Genomic DNA, 15,505 nt, shown 5'->3' on the forward strand with positions numbered 1-15,505 from the left:
CTCAAAACTCTGGGAGCGGGGCACCACAATTTGTATTTTCATGCCCTCTGGTGCACACCAAAGTTGGAGAACTACTGGCCTGAACAAATCTTTCTCCGTCTCTTCTCCAAGCGGGCTGCTTAGAGAACCAGGAACCAACTCTTCCAATAACTGAGCTGAAGCCCTATATACTTGTCAATATCATAGTTTCTCAGCCCTTTGCATAAGTCATTCCCTCTGTCAGTGGTAGGCTCTCCCCAACTCTCTCTCCGAATGTACACATAGATAGTTTCTACCTGGCAATATTGAATGCACTGTTCAAGGCCTAACTCAAAAGCCACCTTCCTAGGAAGTCTTTCCAATTTCCTCCAGGAAGCTCTTCTATGGATCCTGCTGCACATATTTCTACTATGGCATTTATTTTATTGTGTTATTTTGTTTGGTTTACTGTCTTCCCCACTAGCTAGAAGTTCCTCAGGAGCAGGGACTGCCTTGTTCATTTCTATTTCTCCATTGTTTTCACATAGGAGATGCTCAATAAATGTAGAAACAGAAAGCTATAATGGGTTGAGGAAGTAAGAATAGCAAGGGAGAAACTACTCTTTTAAGAGGTTTATGAGTGAAAGGAAAGAGAAATTTGTCTGAGCCAACAATAGAAAGTAATTGTGTGTGTGCACAAGCATGTGCATTAAGGCTGGAAGAAAAGTTCTGGCTGAGAGGATTAAGCCAGTAGAGGGCAAGAAATGAATGACAGTGACAGTGGGGGCAGATGGATAATGAATGGCAAGACTGTCTTGGAAAAGTCCAAAGAGGATGAAATTAATGGCCAATGCAGAAGGATTAGCAATGGAATATAGGAAAGACTTTTCTCTGAGATATAAGGGCAGGAAGGAAAGGTGGGAACATAACAGCTAAGTTGTGAGGTTAAGGGAGAGAGGTTGGGGGAGCGCTTTGATGGTCTGCCAGTACAGAAACGGGGAAAGCTAGGGACAGTTCTACAGGGGAGGGGATATTTGAGCTAAGGGATATCTTTATTGAAGTGGGAAGTGAGGCCTTTTGCTGGGGAGGAAACAGGGAACAGAAAGAGGGAAAGAGGCCTGAGGAGACTGGTAAAGGCCTGCCCATGTCTTAGAGGTGGGGGGTGGGGTAGTGAGGTTAGAGAGCTGCAGTGGGGGTGGTGGGTATTTGGTGCTGATCTATTAGAGCTGCTGAAGGGCCCGCCCATTCACTCCACTGTCTTGGGCAAGGGATGCAGTGTGGGTAGACTGTCGGCAGGGGCTATCTCTGCAGAATGATGGACAACTCTGGATACAGATCCCAATACTGACATAGGAAGCATTCGAGCTCTACATTTCATCAATGCTGGAATATAATGCAGATAGTAACAATATTACATATGACAACTCTGTAGCAACACAGGAAAAGATCTATGATCTATATGAATTAGCTGAGAAAGCAGGCTAAAAACTGTATGTGTGTCATGATTACAACTATTTGAAAGGTGCATAGGAAGGAAAGCCTGAATAAAATCTACCAAAATGTTATTGGCAATGGTATTACAGGGGGTTTTCCTTTAATTTTTAATTATGCATATATTTAAGTGAAAATATGGAAATAAATAGAATTGGTTCTTTCCCTACTGCCTTTGTCTTTTATTTGGTACGTTTAGAAGACAGCATTTCAAAATAAAAAAGTTGTAGTGTGGAATCAACCTGTAGAATTGTCTGAGCTTCTCTCCTCTGAGTGGCAGAGACAGGGAAATGAAGCCCTTGAGTTGTCCCAGGGTTGGAGGCTGACAAGCGAGAGATTGGGCATCCTGCTGTAGGGGAGCACAAAGAAGGTATGTGATCAAGCTCCTCTTTTAATAAACTTGGGAGACCAGGCTTACAATACATGATCAGTGGACAACTTACTCCATGCTCAGGCAAGTTGTCTAAACAATGGGTGGGACTGAAATGCTGTGGCAGAGACCTGTGGGCAGGCAGATGTAATTTGCAGAAGTCATTTGTTGCCACTGGAGGTGGTCAGAAGGACCTGGGCTGTGCCACTGCATAGCAGCTGTGTGCTCTTGGGCAACTTCTGGATTTCGTTTTCTGCCTGTGAAGTGGGAATGATAACATATACTCATAAGCTGGTGGGGACATTACAAATTATAACGCAGGTGAAGTGCTTAATACAGCGCCTCACAGACGTAAGCACTCTGCTAACATTTCCTGCCATTATCATTATTAATGTGGCCAATATTATTATTATCTATAAATATTTATGATAGAGGGAACTGATTTGCATTGGGGGAGCTTTGAATTCTTTGGAGGGAATTCAGGAAGGTGTCCTCAGGGTGGTTGTCTGTCACCTCTAGAGCAAGGCTATGGGTTCACTCCAGGCCTTCAGGAGGGAAGAGGGAAATGTGCAAGGAGGAACTCCATGTTGCTTCTTCTTTTGCTCGTGTTTGTGTTACTTCCCCCCTTCTAAACAGGTGCATATTACTCCAGAGCACCCTTTCACCTTCCTCTCCCACTCTTCTCTTTTTCTTCTTTTCAACTCTTCATACTTCTCTTTTCTCCTCAAAACCCCAGGCAGAGGACACATAAGGAACTATACTACTTTTTGCATGTTCCAAGTTTGTTTTTTGAAACTTGAAGGTTGTCTCTTCGTTGCAGCACTTGGAGTTTACATGAGCCAGTCCGTGTTCCTGCTGTCCGTTCCTCCCCTTACTTAAGAAAGATCTACGCCCCCAACTGCTGCCTTTAGTAAATGCTTTTAAACGATAGTCATCGGTAGACAGGCAGTATTCCAGACCATAAGAGTTCAATTAAGGAAGGTTCTTTTGAGGTAACTATATCTTGCAAAAGAAGCCAACAGAGGTGTGAACTGTCCACAGGGCCCTTCTAGGCAATGAGGTGTATTTTCCCAGACTCAGATGTAAATCTTAATGTGGGAACCATTCTCTGTCTTGCTAGCATCTGTTCTTTTTTTCTTGCTTAGATGTTTAGTAAGTAGGGTAAAAGGGAAAAAGTCAAAGTTTTGAAAGAAAAATGCTTAGACCAGTGGTCTGAGCCAGAGCAGAGTGGTCCTATTACGTTATTCTTAACAAAAACCAGAATGACTAAAAACCAAGTTGGTGTCCAGATCAAGTACAACCACCACTCACCTTCCGAATTCCAATTTTACATTCTGTCCTGCATTCATGAGTAATAATGATGTACTTTCAGCTTTGTTGGAAACCCTATTTGTATATTTTACAAGGTCATTACCTTCAGCAACAGATACCTGGTCTGAGCCCAGCAATTACCACCTCTGTCTCTGCACACATTAGCACACATACACACCACTGATTTGTACTTTCCTATAAAATTACTCTTTCCCTTTTTAATTAGAATGTTTTCAGAAGCAAACCCTATCGTTAAGGCCATGTACGCTTCCATTATAAATACCTGTTGCCAGCCATTAATTATCTCCTGATGAATTACTTTAGAAGATCTTTTTTAATGCTCACTTTTAAAAGTGAGATTTCTTTTCCTTACTTGTGATGCCCCCATCCTCATACTTAGTTAACCGCTTTGAATTCCACATAATAAGAAAATGTTCCCCTTTCTTTTGCTTCAGGGGAGTTCGATGTGATCTGTACTCAGAATGAAGATTTTTTTCATATTTTAAGGTGGAAACTTTCTGTGTGCCTGGACCTCACTGCTCAAGAATTTCTTGGCTAAATGTGAGGGAAGAATATAAGAATGTTGGTAGAAACAATTGAATAGTCTCTGGGAACAAACACCTTAACATTTCATAAATATCTACGGTTGCATAACCATTTTAGTGACAGAAGCACTGTGAGTTATCCAATAATATTGTGGTTTGATAATTACACAGTTGTGGATTTATGCTGCTTTTGAATTGGGGAGATGTCCTGGTGCATACAGGTCAATCCTTTTTGTGTCATTATATATAAAATATGTACATCCACTTAGTAATTGAACTATAATACCTCCCAGCATAAAGTACTTAAAAGAAAATTTTAAGTTAAGTAATGCTAAAGTGAGCATTCCTGTACTAACTTAGCTGCTTACCTCATGGATAGCGGAGAATTTGGGATTCCTAGTTACGGTACCATTCATCGTGTAGTACATACATATGAACATTTCATTATACAAGGACAACCTTAAATTTTCCTCTTCTTGACATCAATTAAAAATTTTTTAAATGTTTATATATTTATTTATTTTTGAGAGAGAGAAAGAGAGAGAGAGAGAGACAGAGCACAAGGAGGGGAGGGTCAGAGAGAGACACACACACAGAATCTCCAGGCTCCGAGCTGTCAGCACAGAGCCCAATGTGGGGCTCGAACTCACAAGCAGTGAGATCATAACCTGAGCTGAAGTCAGATGCTTAACTGACTGAGCCACCCAGGCACCCCTTGACATCAATTAAATTGAGATACTCATATTCCTAAAAGGGTAAAGATATGTCAAGAAGCCCAGGTTACAGTTTCTTATATTATTTATACCCTTAATCAGAGCAGAGACAATTAGCTGAAGATTCTGATTGGCTCCTAATTCTCAGAGCTAGTTTGAATCCTTCTGGAACCTGTTCTCTGTTTGACTGAACGTGGTGGACCTCTCAGAATGTAGGTCTTCATTGTGCACTTACTCCATGCTCCCTGCAAGACAAGAACCGACTACTGTGGGGTTTACAAACAAGAATAAGAGATGCTTCCTGTGCTCACACTGTTTACAGTCCAGCTGTATAGGCCACCTCAGTTCATTCATATCTTGTAGGCTGGGGACAGGATGAAATGAAAGTGGCCTTAGAAATAATCACAGTGCTCTCTACTTTCCCACAGCCCCATGCTTCATTTCTGCTGTAGTTATGTTGTGTGTTGGCCTTCCTCGATGCATTGTAACGTCCAGAGAACAGGGGCTGGTTCTGATGCACATCTGTATCACCACAGAGTCAAGGATGTGCTTTGCAGAGGGTAGGCTCTCAAAAGATGTGTTTAAACCAAAGAATGTACTCGCTTGCTTAGGCTTCCTAATTACAATGAGTCAGCTTGTTTTGTCCCATTGTGGTGGACTTCACTAATATGGTGAAGCTGTTGGCCCTCTGCCCAGAGGTACCCAAACTAAAGATGGTCTTGGATGTGCTTCATAACTGGTGTTATGTTTTAGGAAGAGACAGAATGAGACTGAATAAGAAGTCAGAAATAGCAGGGGTTTTGTCTCAGCTGTCATTAATGACTTGACCTCGGGCAAGGCACTTAAACTCTATCTCAGTTTCTTCATCTGTGAAATGGGGGATAATAATGACTGGCTTGACTGTTTCCCATGGTTGCTTTGCGAGTCAAATAAGATAATGTACTTAAAAGTGTTCTGGAAAGCCTAAAGCGCTGCACAAATGCAAGGTATTATTTTGCAGAGATCTTCCTTTTAATTCTTGCTTCCACACACACTTTATCACACAACTCTGGGTTCCTGGGTTATGTGGGGAGATGTGTGGAGTACATGTGTTGAGTAGCTCAACCTAGGCTTGATAAGTTCTCCAGAATCGCTTCTTCAACATCTATAGCGTTTAACTGATTCAGCATATGCTTTTCCAAAAGACCCAGACAATTATGCATCTCTCTCCAATTCATATAGATATATATACCCCTCATGAAGCATTTATTCAATGCATATACTATGAACACTTTACGTGTACTGCTGTGCTAGGAACTGGGGCAAAATGGACAATGTAAGATCCCTGTCTTTGAGTGGTTTCATACCCTACTGGATCTGAGAGAACAGACCTAAGAATAAATAAGTGCCTAATTCTGTATTTGTTTTGGGAGGCAATTTTTACTTGAGTTTTAATTAGCAAAGACATTTATGCATATTTTTAGTTTTGACTAAAATGAAAACTAGTGCTGGGCCTTATTCATGTTTTTCTACTGCTAATGGTGTGTAGATTTTAATTGAGCCCCGGAGGGTGAGGTTTTTTGTTTGCTTATTTGCTTCAGATGAAAGTGTGTGGCATCCCATTTTTCTTTGATTCAGTGAAGTTGTGAAACTTTAAGAACTAGCACTGGCTCATTACTTATGGGATCACCTGAATATTTTCCTGTCAATTTCTCCTGTCAAGTAGGATTTGCTTTGACTAGAAGTACTGTCCTAGGGAAGGCCATTCCCAAATCCAGCTGAGTAATCAAACTGTTGAGTACATTTAGGGCTGACATCTCCAGGCAAATTCTGGCAGTTTTATGTTCTCGGCTGCTACTGGAGCTTTGAGACAGTACCACGTGACCCCTGGCTCCTGACAGGGATTAGGGAAATAGTCACCTAACTGCACACGGTAGAATTTAGGGTTAGCTTTGGGGGGAGGTCGACCACAGAAAGTGTATTTCAGTGCAATTCCATCCTGCTAATCAGTCAGGGTCCTAAAGCAATTAACATCTGCAGGGCCCCGCTACACCTGAACATGCCTTTCCCCTTTTCAGCAACATTGGTCTTTTGCCCATTTATCTACTCTACGAAACCTCCTTTTCCTTCTCTTATATTTCCTATGCCTGGGAATAGCCCATCATGCCTCAAGATACCTGGGTCATTGCTGATTCCTTGACCTACATTTCCTCTCTCATCTAAACCATTACTAGTCTTGGGAGCCCATCTTTTCTGCACCCCCACAGCTCCTGCCTAAGTTCTTATCTTCCTACTTTAGAGAATAGGTTCAGGTCTTTATTGTTTGCCTGCCTCTATACCTGTTCCCTGTGTCTGAAATAGCCTTAGACTTCTAAACATGAGAACTCTTCTTCTTTACCCGATCAATCTTTTGGTCCTTCAATTCTTAGTCTAGCAGTTGACGTCTTCCCAGAAACCTTCCCTGCCCACTCCTGGGCTGGGACAGGACTCATCGTCCCTTCTCTGTGAACCCACAGCATTCTACATGTCATGTTGGATCTTCGTTGTTGGTTACTTGTCTGTCTTTATCCCTCAGCTACTCACACAGGATCTGGCCCGTGGCAATATTCATCAAAATGATACATGATGGGTTGGACTGATTTGTTTTCCTCTCTGTCTTTGCCAACTCCAGTCTTCCCCTTGATTTTCAGCTCCCATTTTGTTTTGTTTTGACTATATCCATAGCTTCTTTCAAAACACGTCTTTTATAACACCTCTTTGGTAATGTCCTTCTCCTACTTTCATTCATAACGTTTATTCTTTATTCCTCTTGTCCTTATGGGAATGTGTGCAATAAGTTTAAAATTATAACAAATCCAGCAAAAGTTATACGTGAACATAATAATTACTTTCCTTAAAACAGTCACCTTGGGGGCCCGGGGTAGCTCAGTCGGTTAAGCGTCCGACTTCAGCTCAGGTCATGATCTCACAGTTCGTGGGTTTGAGCCCCTCATCGGGCTCTGTGCTGACAGCATGGAGCCTGGAGCCTGCTTCGGATTCTGTGTCTCCCCCTCTTCTCTGTCATGAAGATTTGATTTTAGGGGCGCCTGGGTGGCTCAGTCGGTTGAGCGTCCGACTTCAGCTCAGGTCATGATCTCACAGTCGGTGAGTTTGAGCCCTGCTCTGTGCTGACAGCTCAGAGACTGGAGCCTGCTTCGGATTCCATGTCTCCCTCTCTCTCTGTCCCTCCTTGTGCTCTCTCTCTCAAAAATTGAATAAACGTTAAACAACAACAACAACAACAACAACAACAACAACAACCAGTCACCTTGGGAAACTGCATACCTTTTTAAAATAATGTCATAGCCTCAGTCATTTCCAGAGCTGCTTTTTGGGGATGAGTACCTTCGCATTTTTCTGAATATATTTTAATAGTGACAAATCTAGTCTATGCAGGTGATGTTTAAAATTTCTATAGAGCCAAGTCACCATGAACTATATTTAATGGGTAAAGAGAATGCTCTAGCTGGTAACACTATGGGTTAACAACTAAAAAGTAGTGTTATTTTCTTTCTGTGAACATATTTGCACAAGGGAAATTCCAAAGCTATTTTGACTAATTATGTTATTTTTGAAAAGAGTTTCTAGCATCCCAAGGTGACTACTTTCAATAACAGTGCTTGCTTATTTATTATAAAGTGCTTATTCAAATCCAGCCTATAATCATACTGACTTGCATTTATTTAGTGTTGTTTTACATTATAGTTCAACATCTATTATGTGATAGACACTGGGAATAAATAAGGCCATGGTCTTTGCCCATAAGGACCTCCTAATTAGTTGAGAAGACAGAAATAGCAGCAGTCCTGTGTAAAAAATAGACATTGCCTGAAAATAAGGAAGCAGTACAGTGGAGAGACTGTCCGTGAGGAGTAAGAATTTGTTACAGTGTCAGCAAAACCTTCTCAGGCCTGAAGGATTAATGATGACTAGAAGTTCACTAAGAGAAGGAGGGAAGGGGATGGCAGGAGTCCTTCCAAGCCCAGGAACAGAAGGTACAGACACCGAAACAAGAAGATATGTTTGGGGGAATGTCAAGTCGTTCAATACTGTTATTGTGTAAAGTTCACAATGGGGGCAGAGAGGGTGAGAGATGGGGCCCAATGAAGTAAAGGCCTTGTATTTTTACCGCCTTTAAAAGTTTGGTGTTTATCCTGTAAGGGACAGGGAGAGGCCCCGTGGGTTGGATTCTCCTTCCCAATGGGATCCTAAATTCCCCCATCCAATTAGTCACATAGTTGCACCTCCCCCATTCCCCCCCTCCCCCAAGATTGTCTCAATTCCATCTCTTCCTTTCCATTCTGACGTTCACCTCATTAGTTCAGGCCTTCATCACCCCAGGCCTGGAGTGTTTCACAAACTCCTGACTGGCCCTTGGACTCCAGTTCACCTTTTGCTCCTGACAATCAATTTTGCACAGGATTATCAGAGCAACTTTTCTTTCCACCAAGTCTCACCCCTGTTCAAAAGCCTTCAGTGGTTTTCTATGATCTGAGGGATAACTGGTCCTCCCCCTTTGCAGCTTGTCATTCAAGATCTTACTAACCTGGTCCCAACTCCCCCTTCCCTCCTGGACTCCTGTAAATGCAAATAGTGTCAGAACTCATCTACTTATTCCCTTATTTGTACCTTTACTTTTATGGTGGCTGTCCTCTGGAATGCTACAACCACACAAACCCTTCTGTTTGTTTTGTTTTCAGCTCTTTTCTTACAAATAGTAAGCCCATATGTACCCAATGCTTGGTGACATCCCCCACTGTCCTGCCCTGGGAGTAACCACTATTCTGGTTATAGTCTATATATTCTATAGAATATGTTCTATATTCTATTTATATTATATTCTATATATTACAATTATATATATGGTGTGGTATATTCCATTATACATATAGTATAGTATACCATACAGTAATCTTTATAGTATATATATATGTATATAATGTGGTATATTCCATTATATATATATATATATATATATAGTATAGTATAGTATACTATATAGTATACTTTATAGTATAGTATATATACGTATATAGAGTGTGGTATATTCCATTATATATATATAGTACAGTATAGTATAGTATACTATATAGTATACTTTATAATATAGTATTTATATGTATAGTGTGGTATATTCCATTGTGTGTATATATATATATATATATATTATAGCATAGTATACTATATAGTAGTATACTTTATAGTATAGTATATATATAGTATATATAGTGTGGTATGCATCTATAAATAATAGATGGCACAGGTCTGAAAAACATTAAATATACGTGAATGATATACTTTATATCTCTTTTTGTACCGAGATTTTCACTGTCATCTTATTCTTGATCTATCCCTGACATACATGAATATAGTCTCTTCGATTGCTGTATTCCATTTCATTTTACAAATATACCATGCATTATTCATCTATTCATCTATGGGTGGGATTTAGGTTGTTTCCAAGTTTTGGCTTTTACGAACAATGTCACAACGAATATCTTTAGCCAAACCTTCCCTGAATCCTGTAGGATTCTCCTCTAAAGTAGTTTGTGCATCCCGCGTCTGTAGGATCATGCCATTGTGTTGAGCACACTGCTACGCCAAGTATGGCGGTTGGGAAATATTTGCTGACTGAATGAATGAATGAACGGTGCAGCACAACCCGGGTGATGGCCACGTTCCTTTTCAGGGGCCTTTGGCGCCTTGGCCCCATTTCCTTTGACAGCGCTTGCCCTTCTCTACCGCATTCCTCCCAGCTAGCCCGAGAGCGTGTGTAAGTGTGGATATGTGGGGGCGATACCTCTCTCTCACTGGAGGAGGCACGTCTCTCCAGGCAAGTTCACGATCTCGGCAACCCTAGCGTCTGAAGTTCAGGGTCCGATCACCCACCTCCTTCGGCAGAGGCCCGGCCCGGGGAGGCAGTCCAGCGCCGAGGGAGTTAAGGCGCGTCCAGACCCGACGCGGGTCGGAGGAGGCTGGCGGGGCCGTCGGTGGACTCGTAGTAGATCCCTCCGCGCGCAACTCGGGCCGGCGCTTCTTCCTGCGGGAAACCCCTGGGTGCCGAAGGCGGCGGGGCCCGGCCGCGGCGACAGGGGGCGGGGCTTGCGGTGGGAGGAGGCGGCTGAGGCGGAAGGACACACGAGGCTGCTTCTCCACACAGCCGAGAAAGTTTCAGCCAAACTTCGGGCGGCGGCTGAGGCGGCGGCTCAGGAGCGGCAGCTTTGGGGTGCAGGGAGTGGAGGCATTTACGCCCGGGCTTCGGGGCACAGCGCGAGGCCGTGAGGCGCAGAAGCAGGGGGAGGAGGGGAGAGAGAGTGGGGGGGACCCTTGGTGGGGACCCCCTCCCCATGTGGATCTGCGCAGGCGGCGGCGGCGGCGGAGGAGGCGACCGAGAAGATGCCCGCCCTGCTCCCCGCTCCCCTGTGGGCGCTGCTGGCGCTCTGGTTGTGCCGCGCGGCCCCCGCGCGTGGTGAGTATCGGGCCGAGGGGCGCTGTCCTTTGCGCCGGGTCCCGCGCACCGCCGGCCCAGCTCGGCCGGCCACCTGGGGCGACCATTCCATCCGCCTCCACCTCCCCCACCCCGCCCTCCTGCGTCCTCCTCTCTGCGAGAAGGCCGGGTTCCTAGCGGGGCCGCTCGGTTCCCGAAAGTTTGGACCCCGTCAGGGCCCCCCTCCCCCGCGCTCCCCGCCGCCTCCGACACCCCCGCGGCCCCAACACACGCCTCCTCGGCTGAAGGGGGGCCGGGCCGCGAGCCTCAGGAACTCGCTTTCCCAAGCGGTCGTGTACGGAGACTTGGGCTGCGTTGCCCTTCTGGTTCCGCGTTTCCTGGGGTCGAGCGAGAGCCGAGGGCCGGCTGCCCGAGACGAACCCTCGCCGGCCGCGGACCGCAGATGGGCTGAGCGAAGGAATGCCAGATTCCGGCGTGGAGGGAGCGGGGGCAGGGCCTCCGAGCCCAACGGCTTGCACCTTCACGGCCAGACCTCGCTCTGCCCAAGGGAGGCACGCAGGACGGGTGGGCGGCTTTGGGGTGGATGGGGACAGGGCTTCGTGGCGTGCCTGGGTTCGGACACTCGGAATCCGTGGTCCCGAGGAACCCGCGGTGTTTTGCTCGAGCCTTTGAAAGGTGGAGGCAGGAGCAGTAGAGAAACTGGTGTGGCTGCATGAGCCACATGATTTAAAAATCTCGACTGCTGTTATTCTTTCCGAGGCGCTGAGCTCGGGCGTTGTTTCAGAGTCTGTGTCCAGCCCCAGGAATGTGGTGTGACGATCACCAACTCCTCCAACCTGGCAGCGGCGTTTGCTGCTCTTTTGGCATTGTTGGGGGTGGGGCAGGGGCGGGTGAGGAAAAGTGGATACGTTAATTCAAAGTGCTTCCTCGGAAAGCGTCTTTATGGTTGGATATTCGCAACAGTCTTTCTGAACACGGTTGGACCGAGGACGTCGAATCACGTCTTATCCATCCCACCCACAGTCTCAGACTCCGAATTTCTTCAGGCTGTTTAGTGGAAAGAGCTTGGGTTTTGGAGCCCAGCTCTGTAATCCTGGGTTCAAATCCCGCTCTGCTGTGTGAACTCACCAATCAAACTGGGAATGAAATTACCCAGCTAATAGGATTAATTAAGAGAATGTATATTAAACCAGTGGCAGTCAAAAGGTATTCAAAAAGTCCTTTCGGGGCAGGGCTGTGTTTTACTTTTTATGAACCCTGCTTCCAGTGGGGTGGCAGCTTGGTGCATGTTTGTGAAACTCATAGGGACCTCTTCTTTTCCTAGCCTAATCTGAAGGAAGATTTTACGTTTACCAAAACAAAAACAAAACCCCCAAAATAACAACAACAACAACAACAACAAAAACCCCAAAACATGAACATGAACAATGTCTTTTTGCAAAGAAAAGGTTAAGAAGATGATGAAAAATTTGCTCTTTGTTCATTGTTAACAGGTAGTTGACAGGCCAATCACAGATGTTTGAAAGAGAACAAGGTTATTTATCCAAGTACTGGATTGTTCAGCACGAGCCAGATCCTGCTTGGAAAGCTCAAATTCCATACACCTCCATGTCCCTAAGAATTTCAGAAGTGGACCAGGAGGCTATGTGATGATGAACCAAAATTGTTGTTTTAGAAGCATTTAACAAGACAGGATAGCATTCTTGCCTTTCCTTTTTTTTTTGAGCGAAAGCTTTACTGTAAGTGTAGATTTAGGGTAAAAAGGAGTGTAAACGATGGGCTACTCTGAGGATTACAAGCCTTGGTTTCTACCATTGACTTGCGTTAGCAAATAACTTCATCTTCATGATCTGTAGTCTCCTCACCTATGAAAAGAGCCAAATAATCTCTTTTAGAGAGTTGGAGGGAATAGTAAATATGATTGCAAACAGATTTGCAAAATTAAGCGTTAGGTGATAAGACTGATGTCAAAAATAGAATTACTCTGACACATAGGGCTTCTCTCATTCTAGGAACTCAGTCCATAGAATGATACCCTCTTTTATACTTCTGTACTGATGAGGTATTGCTATTACCAGCTAGCTTTTAGGTGGACAAGGTGAGTGTTAAGTCAGTAAGTTCAAGGGACTAAATATGGATATTTTGATTTTCAGATGGGTGTTCTTCAGATGCTAAACTACTGCAATAAATGAGATTATAAAACCTGTTTTTGGGTGCAAATTTTAAATCTTTTCAGAGTCTGGCAGTGAAGGTTTCTTGAGTCTCCATCTATTATCATGGCATTTTTTTTTGTCATGTCAATTATAATACTCTTCCAAATTTTTGAGTGTTCCTGTATTTGGGATTGTGGCCAATTGTTAATTTAAATGTCACTGAGTTCCTAAGGCGAGAAGCTGTCAACCCATCTGTCTGCTTGTTTAAACAGCTATCCAAGACCACCTCTTGCTCCTTTTCTTTTGCTTTGCAGTGGGAAGTGATTCCCTGGTTTTGGTGCCTGCTAGATAATTTCTTAGCTGAATTCTCTTTAATAAAAATCACAAAGAGCAGTTTTCTTTCAGATGAAGACGAAGTTTATTTTTCTTTTTCTTTTTTCTTGTTCTTTCTATATTATTATTCTTTGGTGGGGGGAGGGGAAAGGAGAGTGATGGTTTCTTATCTTTCTTTTCTTTTTCCTGATGTTTTGATTTTTAAAAATACCCGCATCTCCTTGGCATCCCTCTGCACTATTCCCATTCTGCTGTCTATTCTGTAGGCTTCCTGTGGTATAGAGAAGTAACTTTTGGTTTACCTGAATTGTATTTGCTGACTTCAGGACTTTTAGAAAAATGTTTAAATTCGGTGGGATATGCTTGGATGCTTCAGAGCAGCTTTACAATGCATTTTAAAAATATCACGCCCACAGAAATTCTATTTTGCCCACAAAATTTGCATGAATCTAGTTCCCACTCTGCTGCCATTCCTAGTGGCTTTCCTCCTTCCCCTGTCCACTGTGATAGAAGAAGGAACTCCAAATCCTGGCTCCACATCAAGATCACCTGGGGGGACTCTTAGTGTCAACACCCAGGGATTATGATACAGTAGGTCTGAGAATCTGTAGTTTTCCAGGTTGATAGTAACTTGTTGGAAACACTGATGGTTTATTATTCTGCTTTCAAGTGTGTGTTTGTGTGGTGTGTGTGTGTGGGGGGGGTCTTCCCTTCTTATTTTTAACAATTTCCAGAATTAATCTAACCTTAGCTATTCCAGTGTTTAATCCTCTCAAAGATTTTTAAAATTGCCAGCATAAGAGCTATAGAGCATAATACCATTTCTTCTTGTTCATCTGGACACAGTGGGTCCCCATTGTCCCTTTAGAAGGGCTTTATATATTTGAACGATATAGTATAAATACTCTATCCAACCGTTTTCTTCTCTGTTGTCTTTTATTCCTCAAGCTTCATTCATACATATATAATTTTGGACCCCCTTTATTTGCCCTTAGTGGTTTTAGAGTAAAACATTCTAAGCCATGACTTTAATGAAAATATAATAGGAGAGTTTACATTATCCTTATGTTGTGTTTCCACTCATTTAAGTGCTTCCTTTCTTGACATTTCTATCTGGATGCCAAAACTTGAACCTTTCATTTCCTCTCACTTTTTTCTTTTCTTTTTTTTTTTTTAATTTTTTTTCCACGTTTTATTTATTTTTGGGACAGAGAGAGACAGAACATGAACGGGGGAGGGGCAGAGAGAGAGGGAGACACAGAATCGGAAACAGGCTCCAGGCTCTGAGCCATCAGCCCAGAGCCCGACGCGGGGCTCGAACTCACGGACCGCGAGATTGTGACCTGGCTGAAGTCAGACGCTTAACCGACTGCGCCACCCAGGCGCCCCTCCTCTCACTTTTTTCTAATTCTCCTCCTCTCTTCCCTTTCTCTGCAAATGACTTGGAACCAAAAGGTCTTATTTTCTTCTACTCTTCCTTTTTTATTGGTCTGCTGTACGAATGATATGTTGGAAAGATCAGTAGACTAGGAGCCAGAAGACCAGCATTCTCCTCCAGGTCTGTATTTAATTAGTCTTATAATCTTGTGGGAGGGATTTTGGTCCTCCATTTGCCCAGGTATATTGTCCATAGTCACCGAGCCACTACAGAGTTGAGAGTAGGATTTCTCTCTTCGGGTCCTCAGTCTGGTGCCTCCTCCACTCTCCGCACCATTTTTGTCTTTTGTACAAATGAGCTTATATACACGAAAACACTTAGAACATTCTCAAGTACTTCTGGTTAATGTGTACATCTTGAGGAAGAGAATTGTGTTTTTTCATTTATGCATTTTTTCTAAACTTGGCATCTAACTTTCTGTACTTGGCATTTAATAGACACTCAATAAATATTTGTTGAATTGGACAATTACTTTTAGTCATTTTCTTATTCTGGACTACAATGGTACTCCAAGACAGTTTTGTTTTTTTTTTTTTAATAGTATTTGCAAGGGTTATTGCTTACCTTACATTTGGGGCAACACCAAATTTTCCCCTTTCCCAGATGTTTTATTTAAACTTGCTATTTTGAATTTGTGTGTGTGTGCGCGCACGTGTGTGTGGTTTCTTCTCTCTTTATTTGATCACTTCTGCAAATCATTAAAAAAATTTTTTTTTAATGTTTATTT

General features: G+C 43.3%; 1 protein-coding gene across 2 annotated transcripts in view; it reads left to right on the forward strand.

Moving 5' to 3' along the window:
- The first annotated feature begins 10,542 nt into the window (after positions 1-10,542).
- NOTCH2 (notch receptor 2) overlaps positions 10,543-15,505 on the forward strand; it is a 165,751-nt gene continuing 160,788 nt past the window's right edge. Inside the window, exon 1 of one of the 2 annotated variants that reach the window (XM_047869289.1) lies at positions 10,543-10,875. In XM_047869289.1, the coding sequence (XP_047725245.1) occupies positions 10,803-10,875 (73 nt within the window). In that variant the 5' untranslated portion in view covers positions 10,543-10,802. The remainder of the gene's footprint in view (positions 10,876-15,505) is intronic. The other variant, XM_047869286.1, reaches the window with a different exon arrangement.

This window comes from Prionailurus viverrinus, chromosome C1 (assembly GCF_022837055.1).
Source record: "Prionailurus viverrinus isolate Anna chromosome C1, UM_Priviv_1.0, whole genome shotgun sequence".
Classification (NCBI taxonomy): Eukaryota; Metazoa; Chordata; class Mammalia; order Carnivora; family Felidae; genus Prionailurus; species Prionailurus viverrinus.